This window comes from Acinonyx jubatus, chromosome A1 (assembly GCF_027475565.1).
Source record: "Acinonyx jubatus isolate Ajub_Pintada_27869175 chromosome A1, VMU_Ajub_asm_v1.0, whole genome shotgun sequence".
Lineage (NCBI taxonomy): Eukaryota > Metazoa > Chordata > Mammalia > Carnivora > Felidae > Acinonyx > Acinonyx jubatus.
In genome coordinates this window covers 96,579,193-96,603,336 of record NC_069380.1, presented here as the reverse complement: position 1 = coordinate 96,603,336, position 24,144 = coordinate 96,579,193, and the positions used below count along the sequence as shown (strand labels likewise).

Here is a 24,144-nt window from a genome sequence, read left to right as displayed (position 1 = left end):
TTCCTGGCATACACTAAGTACTCAATAAAATTTAGTTACAATTACTCTAAGAATCTACAGAGAAAATTACAGGGAAAGATTCTTTGAATGTGACCAGCACTTAGAGATATAACTTACACAGAATAAAATGCTGAAATTCTAACTCGTGATGAAGTCTGACTAATGGATACATCTGTGTAACCATCATGCAGGTCAAGACACAGAATGTTTTCATCATCCCAGAAAGTTCCTTCATGCCTTTTTGCAGTCAACCCTCCTCTCCCACAAAGGCAATCACTATTCTAATTAGTTTTGCCTCTGTCCTTGAACTTCACATAAATGGAATTTTACAGTACATACTCTTTAGTGACAGGCTTCTTTTCCTTCAACATAATGTTTAAGGGATTAATGAATGTTGTCACATATATCAGCAGATTATGCTTTTTTTTTATTGGTTAATAGTATTCTATTACATAAACAGACCACTTTCCTATTGGATGTGTTTGTGTTGCTTCTAGTTTGGGGCTGTTATAAATAAAGCTGCTAAGTTTTATTACATTAATATATTAATATAATTGTATATTATTGCTATACAAGTCCTTCTGTGGATGTGTGCTTTCATTTCTCTTGGACATATATGTAAAAATACATACGGATGGATCATGCTAGGTCCATGTTTAACTCTATTAGAAAATGTCAGTTTTCCATAGTAGCTGTATCATTTTAGACTCAGCAAATCATGAGGGCTCCAGGTTCTTTATACTCTCACCAATACTTGGTATTCCAAAATCATTAATTTTGGACATTTTAGTATATAGAGTAGTATCTTATGATCATGTTAACCACCTTTTCATATGCTTACTTGCCATTAATATACTGAGAAGATGGTCATTTTTTAAAGTCTTGAATATATCATTTCTTTCATGGATTATGCTTTAGGTATTGTATCTAAAAACTCAAGACTAAACCCAAGGTCACCTAGATTTTCTTCTCTATTTCCTTCTAGAAATTTTATAGTTTTGAATTTCACATGTAGATAATTCACATTAAATCAATTTTTATGAAAGGGGTGAGGTATGTACCTAGGTTCATTTTCTACATATTGCCATCCAATTGTTATAGTATATTTTGACCACTATGCCTCCAATGAAGTGCCTTTGTACTTTTATTAATGATCAGTCTATTAAATACGTATGGGTTGATAAATGGGCTCTCTATTCTGTTCCATGATCTCTATTCTAAAGCCAATAACATGTGTTTATTACTGTAGTTTTATAGTAAGTCTTGAAATCAGTAATAGTGTGAGTCCTTCAAGTTTGTTTTTCTTCAGGGGCGCCTGGGTGGTTGAGTCAGTTAAGCATCCAGCTTTGGCTCAGGTCATGATCTCACGGTTCGTGGGTTGGAGCCCCACGTCAGGCTCTGTGCTGACAGCTCAGAGCCTGGCGCCTGCTTCAGATTCGGTGTCTCCCTTTCTCTCTGCCCCTCCCCCACTCATGCTGTTTCTCTGTCTCAAAAATGAATAAACAAAAAAAAAATCTTTTTAAGTTTGTTTTTCTTCAGTATCCAGTATTTTAGGTCTGTTGCCTCTCTATAGAAATTTTTATTTTTATTATTTTTTTAAATGTTTATTTTGTGTGTGTGAGAAACAGAGAGAAACAGAGAAAGAGAGAGACAGAGAGAGAGACAGACATACACCAAGCGGGAGAGGGGGAGGGACAGAGAGAAAGGGAGACAGAATCCGAAGCAGACTCCAGGCTCTGAGCTGTCAGCACAGAGCCCAACACGAGGCTTGAAGCCACAAGCCGTGAGATCATAACCTGAGCCAAAGTGAGATGCTTAGCCAACTGAGCCACTGAGGCACCCCCTCTACAGAAATTGTTAGAACCAGTTCGGTGGTATGTACAACAGAGTTTCCTGGGATTTCGACTGGGAATGTATTTAATTTATAAAGTTAGGAGGCAGGAGCATCTTAATAACTTTCATTGAGACTTCCAATATGTGTATATGGGCTATTTCTCCATTTATTTAAATCTTTGATTTATCTTTTTTATAGTTTTCCCCAACAGAAGCTATACATATTTTTTTAGGTTTATGCCTCAGTATTTCATTATTTTGGGTGCTGTTATAAATGGTGATTTTTTAAAATTTCAAATGCCAATTGTTCATTATTGGTATATATGAAAGCAAGTGACTTTAGTATGTTGACCCGGTATCCTGTGACTCTACTACACTTACACTTTAGTTTCAAAAGTTTTTACCTTATTTTTGTTTTGTTTTTTTGTATATAGTCTTCAAGATTTTCTACATAATCAGGGTGCCTGTGTAGTTTAGTTGGTTAAGTGGCTAACTTCAGCTCAGATCATGATCTCACAGTTTGTGAGTTTGAGCCCCATGTTGGGCTCTGGGCTGACAGCTCAGAGCCTAGAGCCTGCTTCAAGCTCTGTATTTCCCTCTCTGACCCTCCCCCACTCACACGCTGCCTCTCTCTCTCAAAAAAAAAAAAACCCAAACATTTAAAAAAATTAAAAAAAAATTTTTTTCTAAACAATCCTGTCCTCTGTGAATAAAGGCAGTTTTATTTCTTCTCCTCCTAATGTGCACCTTTTATTTCCTTTTGTCTTATTGCATTAGTTAGGACTCTGAGTACCATTCTGAATAGGAGTGGAGAGAATGGGCATAATACTGTACAATAACTGATGCTCACAAAGATGACCTGTGGCTATCAGATTCAAAGTAAAAACATATGATTTTTATATTATCTATGTTCTACTGTCCTTCATGAAGTACAGTGCAAAGTTAATTATATACGTTGTATTTTTCTGTTTTTAAACTCTACGCCATCATGGGCAAAATAAACCTCGCAGGCTAGTAAGTTTGTGTCATTAAAGACAAATTCATTAAAAAATTAGTTTATTGATTTTAGTCAAATTCTTGACTTTCAAAATTTGTAAAATGCTTTCAAAACTTACCATGGACTAAACTATTGGCAGGTGCCACAAGAGTATCCCACAAACATATATTTCTGAAAAAAAAAAAAAATTACCTTTGAGTGACACAAAAATTTAACAACAGAATAAAAAGTAAGCTTGTTTCATATAGTTACATAAATTCAAACCTTGCTCTAACAAAAAATTCAAATACAAGTAACCAATATATTTATGTATGATTAATTTTTACACAAAAATTTAAAAACTACTAACTTACAAAACTGATTAACTCTAGATTGACATGTATTTACAAATAATACTGTATGAAGTCTGAACACGGGAAATACCTTTTGTATCTGCTCATTCTGTAACCTAACAGATGGCAAATACCATTAGCAGGATACACTGAATTTCCCCGAGCACAAATAAAACTTATTTCTGCTCTGAATGGGAGCACTTTTACTCCGTTCTATGAGTTACAGAAGAGACACAAATATATGTAAGGATTTCTATGGCAGATGGGCTGGAGACTCCATATTCTTACAATCCAATTTCTAGTGTAAAGTAAGGCCTCACAAATAAATAGAAAAACTCAGCAACCTCAGTAGACATTTACCTCAGAACTCAGCAGTGTGAGGGAAGTAAAACATGGGGGTGTGGAGATGGAGGCAGGAGGAGACATTTTCTTACCTATTTAAGGTTTTGGGGGAAATGTGGACAGGCTGCCACTTACTATCTATCGTACAACTCAAAGAGGTCTTTGAATTTCTCATTATCGTGAAACACTGGTAATATCTATCTAAGAGAGCCACTGTGAGGATTAACAGAAGAGCAGGGTCAAGAAATAATGGTTCTTTCCTTTGCCTCAAGCTTTCTTAACACATAAGGAATAATACGGAGAAAAATTAATTTCACTATCAAATCATTTTTCTCTTTAAGTCTTAAAATAAAAAAATCAGAATATTAAAAATACAGAAGGAACGGATGTTGTTTTTAATGCACCAGAATTTCCTTGGCCTTACAATTAGAACACTAAAAATGCTCTAAGAAGGAAATCTTTATAATAAAAATATTGAAAAGCACAATTCTGAAAACAAGCTTGAGATATAAGAACGTAAAGCAAGTAAGAAATAAAGCTGAGCTATAGAGACACACACTTACATTTCAGTTACAATCTCTTACCTATTGTCAGTTGAAAGACCAGCTGTAGCTATCAAAGAGGAGGAACTAACGAAGACAAAATCATTGGCTGTTTTGTTATGACACTGCCAGGTCTGGAATGGTTATGAAGAAACAAATGTTATTGCTGTCAGTAACAATTTTATAACCAAGTGGATGCATTCACCAAAAGGGATCATGTAATGTGTGGCTTACTTAAATCCCCTTGTATCTTTTTTTCACCCTGAACTTGTAGACAAGTTTCAAGAGTAAAACAGAGAATTCTCATATACTCTTTACAAGATTCACCAATTTTTAACATTTTGCCACATTTGTTTTGTCCCTCCTCCTCTTTCTCTCTCTCTCTCTCTCTCTCTCTCTCTCTCTCTCACATGCACTTTCCCTGGACCATATAAATAAGCTGCATTATAAATTCTTAATGAGACCTTTTGCTTTTGTTCATCTAAAAGTTAAAAAGAAAACAAAAGGAGATTAAATGTTAAATATTTCTTAGAATATTTGTGAAAATTTGTCTCTTAGAAAAAACCCAGAATTTTAGATTATCTGAGAATGAATTATTTTCAGAAATATTTAAGCTTTTAAATAATTTTTCAAATACATGAATAAAAACATATTGAGAGTCAACAAATTCAGAAAATTTACATTTCTGAATATTCCAGTAACAGTGACTTAATATGAGAGGTTTAGCAAATTATAAAGTCTTCCAAGTTTTATGTGTTCAGATATTTCTCTTCAATAAAAAATGACTTAAGTATGTCAAAATTATCACATCAAATATTTTTCCTTTGAGTCACTTCCCCATTCCATCTGACCATCACTGGAGCTGGATGATCATATGTCCTTAAAACAAACAAAATGTACTTTAACCCCACAAAGCCAATAATGTACATTTTCAATCCAATTTATCTTTTTAGATGTTAAAAAAAAAAAAAGGCAGACCCTTAGGGAATGTAAATTTACATATTTAAACCTTATGTTGGTTTTCTTTAAAAAAGAAAAAAATTCTTTTGAAATACCTCACCAGCCCTCTCTGCTTTGCTTGCTTTTACTTAGATCGGTACTGTATTCCAGAATATAACCTTGAGTGAATTACCAGAACCTTAACCCATTTCTTGATTTTTTTAAATAGGTACTGCTTAGTCCTATAAAGGGCTTCACTAAAGAATATATTAAATACAAACTCAGTGGGTTTTTTTTGCCCCCAAACTCATTGCTCTGTGAAGCTACAGGAGGGTTCATGAAGCTTGTGCAGTCCTGAATAGAGATCATCAGTTGTTTCTTTCTTTCTTTTCTTTTTTCCAAAGACATAGACAAGAAAATAATAGTACCAGCTATAACATATCCTTTCTACTTTGTTCATAGGGGACCAATTGCAGAAAAACCACAGACTGATGATCTGATGATCACTCTTTTTAGGTATAATCTTTACTGCAGCTCAGTGAGGCTGGAAAAGGGCTTGAGTAACCCACAGGTCACATGGGTCTCCGGAGGTACCATGTTTGTTCTATACACGTTAATCGTCCAAGGCACTAGAGACCAAGACCTCACAGATTAATTTTCACATAATACAAGGACAGGAGTTTATAGTAAAGTGACTGAATACACAGAACTACATTTTGGCTTTAATATGTATTGCCTCAAACATATATTCTTGTTTTCCTTAAAATAAAAATTGAACAAAGTTTAAAGGTAAGAAAATTTGGCTTACCAGGTATGGCTTAGGCATGCTTCCAGTTACTGGACAACATTTCCAGTTTGTCTGATACAGGCTTAAATATCCATCAGCATCAACTATTCCAAACTTAGAGAAAAAAATTTTTTTAAGTACTAAGTATATCTACCCATACCTTCACTGTGAATCTCCTATTTTGATCTTAAACATTTAATTGATAAATTGACTTTTACTTCACCTACGCATGGATCTAGTCCAGAAAAACATTTAGCTGCTGCTTAAAAAAAAATTCCAGGTGACACAGAAGAAACAAACAGACACATTGTATTATACTAACCAAGAGCATAGTCTATATATTCTCTAAAAGTACTCAAAAAATAGGATACTGGATTTACACATTAAGACATGTGACAACAAACTTTTAGGATATATAAAATAGAAAACTGTTCATTTTCAAAAAGACAAAATAAGGACTTCTAGAATATTCAGTAAGGAAAACATGCAAACAACAGTAGAAAGTAAAATGAAACAGATTTTTACAGTAAATGAATTCCTACTATGGAAACTCAAGGTAATTTCAGAGGGAAAATGTCAAAATTATACAATGGGGAAGTATATGTCACAAATCTAGAAGGATGAATAAGAGTAAACATTTTTTTCTTTAGATTACAAAAATAATGTTTACTTAACAGTTTATAAAATAAATGTCTATTCTGAACTCCTGCCTTCTCCCATCTCCATATCTGGCAACTATTGACAATATAAGGTGTTCCATTTCAGATTTATTCTCTGATTATTCAAACATGCACACATATAGGGTTTTATAAAAAAATTAAAATAATAATAAATACACAATTCCACAATTACATTTTTGACTTATTATGGCCATCTTTTCACATCAGTATATTTAATCTACTTCATTCTTGTGCTGTATTACACTACATAGTTGTATTATAACTTTTGAAAACTTCTCCCTTATAGTTTCTAATTTTCCTGATTACAAAGTGCTGCTTTAAATATTCTGATACATATATCTTTGAGTATTTACGTACAATATGTATCTAGAAATGGGAAAGCTTTATCAAATGACATCATTTAAAATTGGCAGATGAAGGGGCACCTGGGTGGCTCAGTTGGTTAGGCATCCAACTTTGGCTCACGTCACGATCTCACAGCTCATGGGTTTGAGCCCCTCATCGGGCTCTGTGCTGACAGCTCGGAGCCTGGAGCCTGCTTTGGATTCTGTGTCTCCCTCTCTCTCTGCCCCTCCCCTGCTCATGCTCTGTTTCTCTCACTCTCACAAGTAAATAAACATAAAAAAAAATTTTTTTTTTTTGAATAATAAAAAAGAATGTAGTATCTTCCTGAAAATTGTTTCTCACAGGTCATTTACTCTGCTTAATGCCTATTTTAGGCTCAATGAATTCTGGTAGCCCATTTCTGTTCATAATTGACAAATTGATCAGCATTACTGTCATCTGTTCTATTTACTGTAGTAGCCTTCCCTACTAAGGGAGATAGCATGCTTAGTTGTTATGCTATTTGGCTCCATCATGGCCAAGGTAAATGAATGGTAAGTTGCCTGTTAAATATACTCGGGTAGGCAATGGAAAAGTTTTCTGTGCTTTAAAATAGCGTATGTGGAAGGCTATACTGAGTGTTAAGTGGAAGGCTATACTGAGTGTTAAGTCTATAGAATAATTCAGACTGTAGAAGGTACTGAACGGCAAGGTAAAGAATATTGGCTTCAGGGGTGCCTGGGTGGCTCAGTTGGTTAAGCGTCCGACTTCAGCTCAGGTGGTGATCTCGCGGTCCGTGAGTTCAAGCCCCACGTCGGGCTCTGTGCTGACAGCTCAGAACCTGGAGCCTGCTTCTGATTCTGTGTCTCCCTCTCTCTCTGACCCTCCCCCCATTCATGCTCTGTCTCTGTCTCAAAAATAAACGTTAAAAAAAATTTTTTTAACAGAATATTGGCTTCATATATAATAAGGAGCCTTGAAAGGCTCTTGAACAGTCATGTTCATCTCCCTTATAATGTAGTTATGTAACTATGTTATTTGTTACGGAATAACAAATGATGCCGTGCTGGCATCATGAAGGATGCATTAGAAAGGTAAGGGTTGAGGTACAGGGACTAGTTAAGGAGCAATATAATAGTAACAAAATAAAAAAGCACGAGTATACGTTACACAAATGAAATTACAGTAGTACTCTAAAAGCTTCTAGATTAAGTACCCTCAATTTCCCATTAAAGGGTAAAGAACGTTGCTAATTGATATTAAGAATCCACATTCTCTCAAACTTTGTTTCATAGCTACATGCAAAAATTACCATTGACTTTTGTGAAATGGTAAGAGAGCTAAGTGATGAATATGGTAGGCAAAAAGACTGCACCGCACCATGATACGAGCAACACACGAGGGGGGTTGAAGGTTTGTAAGTTGAGAGGAAAGGAAAAGCAAGATGGCCCATCTGAGAGGCCCCTGTGTGTTTTCCGTGAAGCATGGCTCTGAAGATGAAGAGCAGCCCGACTTCTCCTTTAATTGTTGTTTAAAGGGACAGTGAGATGCAAGGGGAGCAGAGAGGCAGTCAGATGAAAACAGGACTGTGCGAAGTGAAGACAGTAGAAGTTCTATAGCAGGGCCGGCAAACTTTTTCTTAAAGGGGCATATAGTAGGCTTGCTATCTATAAAGTCTTTGCTTTCCTGAACTCCACTGTTGTAGTAGACAAGTAGTCATGAAAACAAATAATGAGTGAGGTAGCTGTGTTCCAGTAAAACTTTATTTACAAAACATATGGCTAGGTCATAATTTGTTGATGCCCTGTTCTAAAGCAGTCCTCAAAAGTTTAATGTAGGTATAAATCACAAAAGAATCTGATTAAAATGCAGATAGCGATTCAGTAGGTCTGCAGTAAAGTAATCTGTATTTTTAATAAGCCCCCAGATTTTACTCACTACTTGTCCGTACTTTGATTAGGTTCCAGAGGACAAAGAAAGTACAAGTATTTTATAAAAAACGTGTAATATATGGTGGTCCTATAATCATTTGGTCCTTAAGCATCACTTAAGTGAATTTTAATGGATATATATACAGACATATACATACACTCAAACACACACACACACACACACACACACACACACACACACACACACTGTTGTTCCAGAAAGAACCAACTGAACATTAAGTGTTCTTGGGGAAGAATTTTATAAAACAGAATTCATATGGATTAATACTTTATCGTAAGTTCACTGAGCTGTTCTCTTCAGAAACCCAGACTAGTAACATTTATAAACCTCCAACATAATCAAACCATATTCCCATTTACATTTTCATATGCTACCTTGTTTCCTTGATAGTTAAATCTCATTCTTGTAACTCTTGAATTGCCACCAGATCGAAAACAGGTTATTTGTTGAGAATGGCCCCATTCAAACATTCTGACACTTCCATCTTGAGCTCCTGTCAGATCTGCAAAAAGGACAAATATTGTCAATTTATTACAGGAATCTTTGGTAAGTTAATTTGTGAATCCAATGTGCAAACCTTTATGACAGAGACACCTATGAAATAAATCACAGTCAATTGTTATGAAATTTCAATTGAGTATTTTGAATCTTAAAAACAGTTTTATGATGACTTTCATTTGACTAAACACTACATGGCAGAAGCAATTAAATCAGACCTCTAAGAATTTTATTCCTTTTGAAATTATCTCAAAGAGGTTTTACCAGCCTTTAATAAATACTTTGTGCAATAACCAGTTAACAAACTCTTGGGTGTACAAATGAGTCATTTCTTATCAGTCATACTATTAATGTTTAAATGTATACATTTTCTGTGGGAAAAAAAGGTTATAGGAAGTCTTGAACGTCATGCATGGTAAAGAAAGATATCACTTCTAATACTTATTCTGATTGACCGGATAGCTCAAATATATGTTGTATGTTTCACTGAGGAATATGAATAAGCTAAATAATTATTAATTCTTTACTTTGCCAATTCCTAATTTGGTGATATTAGGAACCTTATTTAATCTCCCTGAGCCTATTTCATATTGTCCTGTAAAAGGGGAATAATGATATATAAGTTAATGGACAGTTGTTAGAAGGAAATGAGATAAACCATATACATCATTTAGAAATATGCCTAACATGTAGGACTCAATTTATGTTAAGTGTAATTATCAGTGGTAAGGTGGTATCCAATGTAGTAAAAACATTGATTAATTTTTAGATTATTTTATACCTTTAGTATAAGTAACAAAAGTTACTCTCTTCATTTTAAATATAAACCCTTGAATCCTTTTGTTAGATATGGTATATAATTTGGAAAACAGGTGCTTGTGGCACTTAGAACAGTGAAGAAGAAAAGGACACTGGTTTTGTCAACTGTATTTTATCAGAGTATCTCTCATAAAAAAAAGTAGTAAAATTTTTTTATATGTTATTAAATTGAAGGGACATGAATACCTCTTAATTAACATGCACTATGCTTATTACTATAACTGAAATAATTACCTGAAAATAACATATCCTGCCTGAGAGTATAAGAACTTATGACTAACCATTTCCTATGCCTACTATTAATTAGTGTGTCTGATAAAAGGCAAATGGACAAAATATTAATAAAATACAAACTGATTATGATGAGGCAATAAGTGACCACAATATCATTCTAATTTACTTAATAAAATATGGGAGTGATCCTATTAAAATAATAACCAGTAATGTTCAAAAATAAAATGTGCTAACTTAGAAATACGCAGTCAAAATGGTAAAAATTTACTGCATCAAGTTAGCCTTCTCTATTAATTCCAGAAAATTTCTTTTTCTATTTTTATCTAATTTTGAAATGAAGATTTTATTTACTAGCACACATTCTCTACAAAAAAAGTAAAATACTTGACTATCTTTCAATTGAAACTAAAAGCTTCCTTTAAACTGCTTAGAACACGGGCTAATTATGATCAACTTACAGTACGGAAGAGTTGGATGAGAAGTCATTCTTCTGACATTATTAATGGCTTTCTTAATCATCTGTTAAGAAAGAAAAATTGTTCTTCTATAGTTATGCTAAAAAGTAGTATTAAAGATACAAATTGTGACAGGAAATTCAAATAACATCTATTTATTTATTTTTTATGTGATTCCATAACTACCATTATGGGTGCTAAAAATACCAAGCACGGTTAGCAGAAATTAAACTTAATAGCTCAACTCTCTTACATTTAAGTATACATACATTTTCTGCATCACTGACAAGGCTCTAAGAACAAATTCACCTTGAGAATTTACTCTTACCTCCTTTCTTGCCAATTCTTTTCTGATCCCATTAAATTTATTGGAATAATCCTGAATAGTATAAGGTTAAAAAGACAGGCAGAAGCATGTGAAAAAAAAAAAGAGGTAAACAGAAATTGTATAAATTTTTAATTGCTAGTTTGGAATTGTTTAGTTATCCATTTTTAAGTCATGCTTTGAATGATTTAAGTAGCCTGTCAAATAAGAATAAATATGCATAATTAAAGGGATAATTTTAATTAATAGAACAATTCCTAGTTATATAGCACCATAAGTATAATTATATGCTATCCTAGGTTTGTAGCATCAGTCTTGAGTAGATGTTTTTGTTGTTGTCTTGTGAATTTTAAACTTCCCATTACACTGAAGTTGTGAGTAAAGGGGGGATTTGGTAGGGAGGGAAGAGAGCAGGACAGCACAAATGGTGAAGGACACAAACACTAAAAGGTGTTTATGGTTGTGATTATATTCCCAAAGCAGAAGTTGGTCATGACAACTATTCTTTTTTGTTCGAATTTGTAATTGAATAAATCAGTAAAGAAAATATTTTATTAATCCTCCACAAAAAAAGAAAACTTGCTGAATGTTTCTTTCGTTTAGTAAATTTCGTGTTGAAATCTCATGTTCCTTTTAATTAAGAAATGCTTAAATACTCCTGTTCTTCTTCCTTCGACTAAAGTATCCAAGAAAAACCATAAGTAAAAAAATACATAAACAGAGGTTTAAAAAATCTCTCAGAGCATGTACAGAACATTATAAAGGAAATAAATTGTTACTTATTTTAGAAGATCCATATAAAAAACAACCATTGTATTATACTGGGTCTTTTACTTAATGAAGTGGGGCTCGATCAGCTCATTATGCTTACAAATCACCATCATCTCCATTAAAAACATGTCCTTGTAAGAGGCAGACAGAAAGAAAATTCAGTCCTAACAGGAATGACAAAGGTAAATTTCTGTATTATAATGCTTTGGAGTATAAGCAAGTATTTTCTGAGCACTGACTATATGTTAAACACTATTCTGGTTAGAGATCATCAGTGTCTAAGGGAGGCATAATGTAATCTCTCAGGGAACTTACACCATTAAAAAAGACAACGAAAGAAAAGGCTGCTGGGGTGACTCAATGGCCTAAACATCTGACTCTTGATCTCGGCTCAGGTCATGATCTCACGGTTCCTTTGTTCGAGCCCCACGTCAGGCTATGCACTGACACAGTGGAACCTGCTTGGGATTCTCTGTCTTCTTCTCCCCACCCCCCCGCCTCTCCCCTGTTCACATGCTCACTCTCAAACTAAATAAATAAACGTTACCCAAAAAAGACAACTAAATAATAAACAGATAATTTCAAAACTGATAAAGGCCATAAATATGATAAAATGGGATAATATGATACTGAGTGACTACCGGGAGGGGAGAGAGGAGCAGATGCTGTCACGAAGGAAGCAAGGGAAATTTCTGGGAATGTGAGTTGAGATCTGAAAGGTCAAAAAGAAAAAAGAGTATTTGAAGCAGCAAGCATGGCAAAGGCTGTGGACAGGGCAGTGCACTTCATGCTTCCAGAGATGGAGACAAGGCCACTGTAAGCAGAGCAAAGTGAATCAGGTATGGAGTGAACAGAGGACGAGGCTGCAGAAGCTGGCAGGGGTCGAATCACACAGGACCTTAGCGCCATGTTAGGGACTTGTTTTTTTAAAGCTGTACCAGGAAATTTGAAAGTTTTAAACACCGGAGTAAGAGAGCACGTGACTCTTAATCTCCTGGTCGTGAGTTCAAACCCCACCATAGGGATGGAGCCTACTTAAAAATCAATCAAACAAGTAAAATAAACAGTGGAGTGACAACCTAAATGATGCTTAGGAAACAGCAACTCTGGCCGCTATATACAGAACAGAGGGAGCAAGTATGGAATCAGAGACCAGCAAGAAATCTGTTACAGGAATAGCTGTAATACATTGTCTGAAACTGGAGTTGGAAAAATGGTCTTTTATGTCTATATTTTGTATATTCTAAGTTTCCCTTTAAAAGATGGTAATATCAGTAAATTTTATAATTAATGTATTTTAATATATCTGTCAGTTGGAAAAAAATGAACTATAAATGACCAAGTCATTTGATTTGAATAATTACTATATTGCTTTTCAAATTCTTCAATACTTAAAACACTCCTACCTGAAATCCACGAGCTAAGAGGAACAGAAGACTTTAATATAATAAGCTCTACCACAGATTTGAGATAATGACCTAAGTTAAATCACTAGACCTTCTTGGAACTCAACCTTCATCTAAAAAATGGTAAGCAGGAGTAGTTATAACAGCCATCTCAACAGATACCTCAAAGAATAAAAGGATTATATGACAAAAAATAAGGTTATATGACTGACAGAACTACATGAATATAAAACACTGTCAGGTATTATTAAAGATGATTAAGCCTTTACTTAAATAATTACTCTTAGTAAAAAAGTTTGGTGGCGGAGGCCAAGGAAAGAATACTGTAGGAATTAGGAAACTGAAAATAACCTCACCCCCAGAGAGCCACTGAAAGAATTACTGGTGCTGGGTTTCTCTGACTCTATGTATCATTAAGTATTAATAAAAGAATCTCATGGAGGTTTACACATGGATCACATCTTACTCAGGGCTCAAGAAAATCCTCAGACAAAATATAAACAAATTACTGTGGCTATGTTCCAATAAAACTTTACTTACAGACAATGAAATCTAATGTCATATCATTTTTATGTGTCACAAAATACCACTCTTCTTTTGATTCTTCCTGTAGCACTGAAAAATGTAAACACTATCCTTAAGCAGGCTGTCTATACAGAAACAGCTGGTAAGCAGGATTTGACCCAGGGGCATCTGGGGGGCTCAGTCGGTTAAGCCACCGACTTCGACTCAGGTCATGATCTCGCAGTTTGTGACTTCGAGCCCCACATTGAGCTCTGTGCTGACACCTCAGAGCCTGGAGCCTACTTCGGATTCTGTGTCTCCCCCTCTGTGTACCCGTCCCCTGCGTCTCTCTGTCTCTCAATAATAAATAAATGTTTAAAAAAAAGTTTTTAAAAAAGGTTGAAAAAAAATGTTGAAAAAAAAAAAAGCAGGATTTGAGCCTAGATCTTAGCTTGCTGAGGCTGATGTGTACCAATAAGTTCCAAATAATTAGGTAAAACGCAACTCTCTGTATTTTAAGTTATTTATTTAAAATCATTTTATCTTTTTCAAGAGGAAACATGTTGTTCTTCATAATCAAAATTTATAATTTCCAGCAATTATGACTTACTAAAAAGTTGGGAATTTTTCAAAAATCTGTTTAGATCACCCCTCCTCCATTAAGCTAGAGGGGAAAAAAGGACATTTATTATGCACCACATTTTAACTTGACGTACCACAGAGGCTCCTCTGCCGGTCTGTGTACTTCCAAGCCATGGCATATTGATCGGAGTGCCGGGATTGCTGTGTGTATATGGGGTTGTACCTTGCACAGCTGTTAAATCATCCCGAGCATGTATAACCAAGAAATCTTCTGATCTACAAAAGAATGTCAACCGGAATGAAAGCAATCCCATCAGTTCTTCATTTCTTCTGTTATACATGAAAGCTCTAATATATGATTTTCTATTTCCCTCCAAAATTAATTTTCTTCAGCCCTTAACCCCCAACTCAAAGACAGTAACTTCATATGTGAACAATTTTAGGTCCTCTCACTTTATTCTCTTCCAACTCTCAATTCCTTTCTTTAAAGTTCCTGCCACCCCCTTTGCACTCTTTTGCATAGTGGCAACCACTGTATTTACAATCTAGGAACATTCCTCTAAATGTCTTTTGAAAGTTACAGTCCTGTGGATATCATCATTTTTAACACAATGTTACTGAATAAAAACAAAGTATAAAAGTACCCTTTGTTTTCCATTTCAGTATCATCATCTACCCAAGTATAGATCTGTGTAGCCAGAATTCCAGAAACATCCAGCTCTTGAACATCATGGCTTGAAGCAATTGCTATGCAGTTTCTATTTGCCTGAAAAACAAATCATATGGTAACTTTTAAATAAAAAAGCATGCATATGAGCTACTTCTGAAAATGGAAACTACAAAATAGCCCCTAGAAATGGTAACTTTAAGATAGAGAAAAGATAGCATTTTCACCAACGACTCTTTAAAATTAATTCTAATAATTAAATCTTGAGTGTAATTATTTTCAGCTTGATCTTGGAGATATGTTTATGTTCAAAGAATTCAAGAGCATCTAACAGAAAGCCTCCTCTACATGGTAAAACATATACTACTTTATTTCTTCTCCCAGCATTGTCTTTCCAGTTTGCTAGTATGGTACAATCTCCCCAAGGTTTTGACACAGTTCAGAAATTTGAAGGAGCTGTTGAAAAAAGACAGAAGCTCTAGAAGGTAGAAAAAGGTGAGGGAAATAAGGAGCATCACACTAAAATAATGGTGCATTATTCAAATAAGGTAGTACCACTTTCACCTAAAGCTTTTCAGTCCTAGACAAGAAAAACACAATTTGAGAAATGGTCACAAAGAAGAGATGCAGGGAGTAGAAAAAGAGTGGGGACGTATGCCAGAATAAATCATAAATTAAATGCTGGTGAGATTAAATGACCTAAAATTTTAACCATCTATGAACTGAAAATATACACCTCTAAAAGAGAAAATGACAGGATACTGACAGCAAAGAGAAAACAAGGTTAATATTTCCACTATGTAAAATGCTAATACAAACTAAAACAAAAAAATGAATATCCCAGACATAAATGGATAAGGAATTCTCTACGGGTCCCTCCATTTCTCCATCTTTTCTGAGCGACTTACTGACTGCTATTTGTTCTGGAGGATGGCTACATACCTACAGTGTCTCTCTCCAGATCAAAGGGCAGGTATATGTAATGTTCATTAGAGAGATTTAGGTTTCCTAAACTCTATGTTCCTTTCCTTACCATACACAACCCATTCTGTGCAGTTATCATTTGACCTTCTCCCTGCCACTCTGTGGTAATTTGAACACAGGGAACCAGAGCATAAATGCTAATATTCCTGGATAGTATTTCTGCTATTAGTAATAAACTGTAATGGTCTGTGGTCCAAGAGTCTGTGTCTTCTTACAGCATTTGTTAAACTGAGAAAGCTAACTTGCTAGCTTGAATGCAGGGAAAAATTGTCACAGATAATTCACAACTAAACAAATGGGAAAAAGTTCAATCTCATCAACATTTTAAAATAATGCAATTTAAAGCAAAAGGTATTGTTTCTCAAATACAAATTTAGCAAGATGTAAAACAATAATAAATCAGGAGAAATAAAAATTAAACAGGTACCCTATTCTTATATAGTGGAACACAGATTTTATATATGTGGATGATTGTTCATTTTTTGTTACTTATATACATCCAAAAAAAAAAAAGGGGGCTGTAATATATCATATTACATAGATATTAGAACTGAGAACTGCCTAGCTAAGGGGCTGTTTCCAAACTTGCTTGTCTTCAACAGAATCAGTCACTGTTTGGGGGTGTGTAGAAGAGAGAAACGAGACAAAAGACACAGGGAAAGATGAGGGCAGAATGACAAAGGAACTACCTAGGAGAAATAGAAAGAAAGACACAGAATAGGATGATGGAGAAACAACTGGTGAAATGATTAATGAAGAGGTAATGCCATAGAATATTTACCTAAATAATATTTAAAAATTTTAAAATTAGGAATACTTGAAAAAGAAGATATACATACTTAAATATATATATTTGTGTGTGTGTGCACGTGTGTATAAATAAAATTGTGCAGTAAAGCATTTAGGTAAGAGAAAAGAAGAAAATGATTAGAGTAATTTTTGACCTTACGTTACTGTGTATCTAAGGTTATATCTCTTCTATAAGTAGCTTACAGACACTTTTGAGGAAGATGTTGAGTAGAAAACTAAGGAATGTAAAAGAAACACTAGTTAGGCAGCTACTATGGTTGTAAGTCAAAGAGAGAGAATTTCTATAAGTCATATAAAAGCTTAAATTTGATCTAATATTAGTAATCACATTCAACATATTCATATAAGGAAAATAAAAAATCTTTTCTTTGGATTAAATGCTGTAATGTGTTATAAAATTCTCAAGGCTACTGCATATATAAATACTTGATATTCTCTCTGTGTAGTAATTAAACATTATTTTATCTCCTACATATGCAATATATAATTATCAAACAATATAATCATTTTATAAAATAAAATAACTTATTCAGATTGCAATTTAGGCAATGGGAAGTAGCTTTCAGACAGAAAAATACTAATACTGAATAAACTGACAAAACGGGACTTTCTTCAACCATGAATACTTAGTCATCAAAGAAAAAAAGTCTATCTACTTACTTTATTAACAGCAAAGGCAGTAATGATATCAGATTCCTTGTGAATAATCCTTGCTTTACCTCCAGGATATCCCAAGTCTGCTTCTATCTAAACAGAAGGAAATAGAACATAAAAATATAGTAATTTTAATCACAGGAAAAATAATATATGCAAATCTGTCATTTAATACTTGTATAAATTAAAGAAACTTTTTAAATATTTCATATCTAAAGGTATTGTTTTACATGCTACTCATCCCTAAAATAAAACTCATGCGAACAGGGAAATTTAAACTTTTTCAAGCTTGCCTTTTCATATATAAAAAGACAGGTGATACAAAATACAACTTCTTGATTGCTCACATTCCCAATAAGTTAACTGCAATGAATTAACTTTAAAGGATCAAGACACTCTAATCATTAAAACAAGATTTGTTTACCCTATTTCTTAGTATTATAATCTTCTGATAAATATTAGGTCAGAAAGTAAATATTTTTATATGTTTTGCACGTCATAGAAGATCACTGTTGTATATTTATCTTTTCTTTTTTTTTTTAGAACAACCTTTTAAAAATATAAGGACCATTCTTAGTTTACTGCCTGTAAAGAACAGGTCAAATATGGCCAGCTTACTGAATCCTGGTCTAAAACGGCTTTTAATTTATAAAAACAAACAAACAAACAAACAAACAACCTGAAACCCTGAAAGGCACAGTAATTTCCCCAGGGTCAGTAAGTCATTTTAGGTCAGTAGTCATTTTTAATAGCTGAATAAACCATAATTCAATGTACTTTGGATGAGGGAAATAATCTGACCTTTAGCTTACCCCAAAGAAGGTACATACAAGGTCTTTGAACTCAGAAGAGAATACTGTATAAATCAATATTTACTAAACTAAACAGAGGTAAAAAGAGAAGGTAATTATTAAGAATTAAAAATGTTAATATAGGATAGTGTTTCATCTTATTTTATATCCCTAACCTTCATTCTTTAAGATGAATTAGTATAAAATGGTTCACAACTCATTGAGAAGTGCGGACGTTATTAATCCAAAATAAGAATATAACAAATTTAAGTCCTGCAAAGTTTAGATAAAAACATCACCAATGCCTGTCCAGTGTTTCACCAACAGAACCGAGTAGAATTAGCAGTATTTTTTAAATGGCAAATATAAAAGACTGTTGAATTGCAAAGATGAGACGCCTAAGATAAAAACTCAAATAATCCTATGCCAACTAAACTCCTAGTCACTAGATGTAATGATGTCAAAGATGTTCAAATCGAAAATACAATCTGATAACAAACCAAAGATTTTCAGGGTTTGCCAAACATTTTGGTTGATTTTGGGGTCAACCTCTTTTCTAACAAAAATCTTATCTCAAATTCTGTAATTTTATGACAGAATCCCAACTTAGTGACCTATCTATAATATCTGGTATCTAAAGTATACTGAGTGTCAGGGCGCCTGAATGGCTCAGTTGGTTAAGCGTCCAGCCTCAGCTTAGGGCGTGATCTCACTTCGTGAGTTCGGGCCCCACGTTGGGCTCTGGGCTGACTGCTCAGAGCCTGGAGCCTGCTTCGGATTCTGTGTCTCCCTCTGTCTGCCCCTCTGCTGCTTGCACTCTGTCTCTTGCATTGTCTCAAAAATAAATAAGCATTTAAAAAAACTAAAAAAATAAAGTATACTAAGTGTCTACTACTAGATTTTGAAGAAATTGGAAGGAGAGACAAATGATGTTTGCAGGAAGTGGAGGAGTATGTTATGTGCTGATAACGGGTGGGTGGGGGGAAACATACTAGTTTTAGCTGCAGAGCTTTTTCCAACTTTACCTGATAGGGAAACAGGCTCCTGCAGGCATAAACTTAAAAAGCTTCTTCAATGTGAAAATACATGCCTGTCCTCTCAAAATCTTTATTTAATAAAACATTATTTCTTAATATTATGGTCTCAAGATCACCTGCTTTAAAATCAAGTGGAGGGAGAGGGAAGGAATGGTGTTTAGCATCTCAAAAACTTAGTATTTAATTTAGAAAACAATGACAAGTGGTAGGAGATTGAATACCAGGCAAGATTCAGTTTGCAAAGAGTCTTAAAAGCCACAATGAAGAGTTCAGATTTTATTTTGGAGCTAGGAAGACACTGCAGGGTTTAGACAGTTCTGCAAGTTGTGAGGTAAAGTATAAAGGGTGTGAGAATGGTTGCCAGAAAACAGTCAACAGGCTACTTCAGTTGCTGAAGAGGTAAAGGTGGGTTTAATTAGGGTAGTAGCAATGGTGGTAGTGATAGTTGGTTGGAATTAGGGTAAATTTTGCTAATGGAATGAAATTATAGTAAGAGTAAAAAAAAGCAAGTATAACTCCTAGTTTTCAGACCTAAAAACTGGGTAAGTGAAGGTACCATTTAATGAGACAAAAGTGAAGGAAAAGTAAGGATTTAGATAAAGATGAGAAGATAGAAAATTCTACTCTTGACATTCAGGGTGAGGTAGCTATTAGATTAAGAAGTCAAGTCCAGAGTTCAGGAAATGAATGGGCTAGAGAGATTTAAGAGTTATCGGCCTATGGAGGATATTTAAACCATGAGATAAACCAAAGAGAAAGTAAAAATAGGGAATAGAAAATGTTACAGAACTAAGTCCTGGTATACCCCATGTTTCAAAAAAGGGGGAAATAAAGGAGATGTACCACAAAAAAAAGGGGGGGGGGGAAGGTCAATTCGAAATGGAAGTAGTTTTAGGAAAGAGGAATACTGACAGAATAAACAGACAGAACAAGAAACATTTTCCAAGTATGAATACTAAATAATCAAATATGATGTTAATAGAAACCAAGTGAAGCAAGAGTTTTAAGAAGGTGGCTGTGGTCAACGGTATCAAAAGATACTGAAACACTGAATTAAAGGAAGACAGAACCAACTACTGAATTTAGCATAGTGGGAGTCAAGGGTGACTTTGACTAGTAACATCTCAGTGTAGTGGGCTGGAGATAACTAGTTTAAAGAGACACATGGTGAATAGGGAGGTAAATCCATTGGGGAAGATTCACAGAGGCACTCAAATGAATTGATAATATTTTATTTCTTAAACTGGGTGGTTCCTCCAGGGAGTGTCTGCATCATTACTCTTTAAGTCTTCTATAATGACTTTATAGGCAATTCTATAAATGAATTTTCCTAGATAGGGAAATTAAAGCAATGGGATAGTAGACCAATTCAAAGGTAGGTTTTTTGGTTTTTATTTGAAAGAAAGACAATAAAATATATTTGCTTATGTAGAGAATGATCAGAGAGGTAAATATTTATTAATGAAGATGGAGGTGGGGGAGGAGGGATAACTACTGAAGCAAAGTCCTTGGGTAGGTAAGAGCCCATACGATCAGCGTACAAATGGAAGATCTGGTTTTGGACAAAAGAGTGACAGTCTATCTACTGTTAGAGAAGTTAATGAAACATCTGCATATAGAGCAGAAGTAAGATTTGGTGGTGGAAAGATTAGTCTACATTCCCGATGACTGCACTTATTTTGATGACAGAACAAGGTCATCGGTGGCAAACAGTCAAGGAGTACTGGAAGTTTGAGGAAAGAGAGTAAAGTGGGGAGAATGAAAAACAAAACAAAACAAAACAAGTACTACAGAGTAATTTATTTTGATCGTTGGGTAATTTGGGAATTGTGGCTATAAATTTTAAGTAAGGCAAACCCCCACTGTTTGTGCTTTTTCTTCATCCACGTTCAGCTCTTGAGGTGAAGATGTCACCAGCTAATCCCCAGGATCTGACCTTTACTATCCACTTGCTCGTATTCACTGACCTTTGTCCTATATTCTTTCTTCCTTAAGCTCTTCTTTCCAGCTTATCTCTTAACTCAGGCAAACAGAAGTCAACACTGCCCCTCTGGCAATAGCAACTGCCCTGACAAGACTGGCAGGCCAGTCTGAACTTAACCCCTGACTCCAGACTACACAGATGGACCATAGAGGGATCTCTAGAATGACCTATCACTACCTTTCCCTCATTATAATACTAAAATATCTGCCCAAGGAGGAGCACAAGCCTTATACAATATACAATGTGTGTATAGGCACGTTTCCTTAAGGCACATGTGTGACCTTATGCCCACCACTACATAGGATAATAAGGCTTCTCTATCTAAATATTCATCCTAATCCCAAATAAAAGGAACCCATCCACTCTTGTGCCAGGATCATGGCTTTGGAAGCCATTCCTCACAATCTCCTTATTTGCTGCTAATAAAGTTTTCTTTGTGCAAAAATGCAACCTGATGCAGTTTGTGACTCATCAAGGAGTGAACTCATGTTCTATGACAAAGGCACAGAGTAGACAGAGAGTTGCATGTAAAGAGGTTTGGGGATTTTCAAGGCAAATACACCATAGAGATAATGGCACAAAAGGGTTGAGGATTTTTCAGAATGATGAATCATGAAATCTAAGGTGGGAAAGAAAGAAGTGGAAACATGATATGCTCAAAACAGAGAACCTGCATGAGCTATGAACATAATTTAATTTGCTAAAGGCCATACAATATAAAACCAAAGTAAAAAAAAAAAATCACAATAAATACTATCTTAATGTAAAATTTAATGTATGTTTAATGTAAACCTTAACAAAAGGTTTCAGGCCATGGTTTAGAATCTGATTGGGCTGCAAATGTCCATCGACAAATGAATGGATAAAGAAGATGTGGTATATATACACAATGGAATATTACTCTGCAATAAAAAAGAATGAAATCTTGCCATTTCCAACTACGTGGATGGAACTAGAGGGTACTGTGCTAAGTGAAATTAGTCAGAGAAAGACAAATATCATAGGACTTCACTCACAGGAAGACTTCAACATACAAAACACATGAACATAGGGAAGGGAAGCAAAAATAATATAAAAACAGGGAGGGGGACAAAACATAAGAGACTCATAAATATGGAGAACAAAGAGAGGGTTACTGGACGGGGTGTGGGGGGGGGATGGGCTAAATCGGTAAGGGACACTAAGGAATCTACTCCTGAAATCACTGTTGCACTATACGCTAACTTGGATGTAAATTTAAAAATAAATAAAATAAAATCTGATTGGGCTGGATTTGCGAGGAAGAAAGAATCCAAATATTAGTACCAGAAGAGATTTTAAGAGATTACGCAGATCAAAAAAGAAAGAATTACCACAGATGACAGCAATTCCATTTCTGGGTATGTGTCCAGAAGAACTGAAAGCAGAGACTTAAACAGATATATACATCAATTTTCACAACACATTACTCACAGCACCCAAAAGATGAAAACAACCCAAATATCCATTGATAGATGACTGGATAAACAATATATGTGACATGTACACAATGGTATACTATTTAGCCTTAAAACGGGAGGAGATTCTGAGACATACTACAACATGGATGAAGCTTGAAGATGTTATGCTAAGTCAAATGAGCCAGTCACAAAACGGCAGATATTATGTTTCCACTTACACAGACACCCAGAGTAGTAAAATTCATAGAGACAGAAAGGAGGACGGGAGTTAGCTGGGGCTAGGCTAAGTGGGATGGAGGAAGTGGAGAGCTACTGCTCCAGTTTGGGAATATGAACAAGTTCTGCATTTGTTTGGTGCTGATGGTCGCAAACAAAGTCAATGTACTTAATGCTACTGAACTATACACTTAAAACAACTAAAACGGTAAATTTTTACATGTATATTTTACCACAGTTTGTAAAAAGAGTACATTTTATACAGGTGATGATCTAAAAAATGTTCAGGTTCTGCAGACCTTCCTTTAAGAACTGAAGAAGAGAGGAACATAACAGACTAACTTCAGGACTTCACTACTATTTTAATTAGAGCAGTCAGCATGTTTAAAATTATCAACCCAGTTTGATACATTAGGGTAAATGAGGCTTCAAGGACATAAAGAGCCCAAGGTCCCACAACAGAGCTATAGAAAAGCTAAGGTGAGACTCTAGGTCTCATTAGTGATTTTCAGCTACTATCACCTTCTATGATGTACAGCTGAGTGCTTGCACTTCAGCACTGCTCTAATAATATAATTAAATACAACACAGAGTAAAATGACATCTAAACAATATCAAAGGCATATTGGAAGGAAATGGGAAGCTGGCAAGTGAATACAAAAGAAGACAAATACTCTAAATATTACGAAATAAAAATATTCAAGAAGTAATTTTGTTTTCAAAACTAGCAGTGAAATGAGAGGTGACATCACCATAAATTTTCTCGTATATTAAAAGAATAGGGGAATATTATGAATAATTTTATACCAATAAATTTGACACCCCAAATGAAGCATATTTCTTTAAAGACATGGACTACTAAGGCTCATTCAAGAAGAAATAAATAACCCGACTTGCCCTACATGTTAAAGAAATTGAATTTGTAGATAAAAAACTCCAAGCCAAGATGGTTTCTCTGGTGAATTCTACCACTTAAGTAAGAAATAATACTAATTCTACACAATTTCTTTCCCAAAAAATTAAAGAGAGTATTTCCCAACACATTCTATGAGTCCAGCTTTAGTTTAAAACCAAAAAAAGAACCCCAAAACATTATAGGAAAACTTATGTTCATTAACATAAATGCAAAAATCTTAACAAGAATTTTAACAAACATACCAATATATAAAAAAAAAAAATAACAAATACAGCACGACCAAATGAAGCTTAGCCAGAGAATGCAAGGTTTGTTTAACATCA

The 24,144-nt window shown here is 34.6% G+C and overlaps 1 protein-coding gene across 4 annotated transcripts in view; it reads right to left on the bottom strand.

The window, feature by feature from the left end:
* Window positions 1-24,144, bottom strand: part of DMXL1 (Dmx like 1) — a 134,005-nt gene that overhangs the window by 6,000 nt on the left and 103,861 nt on the right. For all 4 annotated transcript variants that reach the window (XM_027076847.2, XM_053220029.1, XM_015076693.3 and 1 more), the window contains 8 exons: window positions 17,445-17,531; window positions 14,968-15,089; window positions 14,458-14,599; window positions 10,739-10,799; window positions 9,104-9,231; window positions 5,794-5,886; window positions 4,089-4,180; window positions 2,949-3,001 (listed from right to left, as the gene is read on the bottom strand). In XM_027076847.2, coding sequence (XP_026932648.1) covers window positions 2,949-3,001; window positions 4,089-4,180; window positions 5,794-5,886; window positions 9,104-9,231; window positions 10,739-10,799; window positions 14,458-14,599; window positions 14,968-15,089; window positions 17,445-17,531 — 778 coding nt within the window. The remainder of the gene's footprint in view (window positions 1-2,948; window positions 3,002-4,088; window positions 4,181-5,793; window positions 5,887-9,103; window positions 9,232-10,738; window positions 10,800-14,457; window positions 14,600-14,967; window positions 15,090-17,444; window positions 17,532-24,144) is intronic.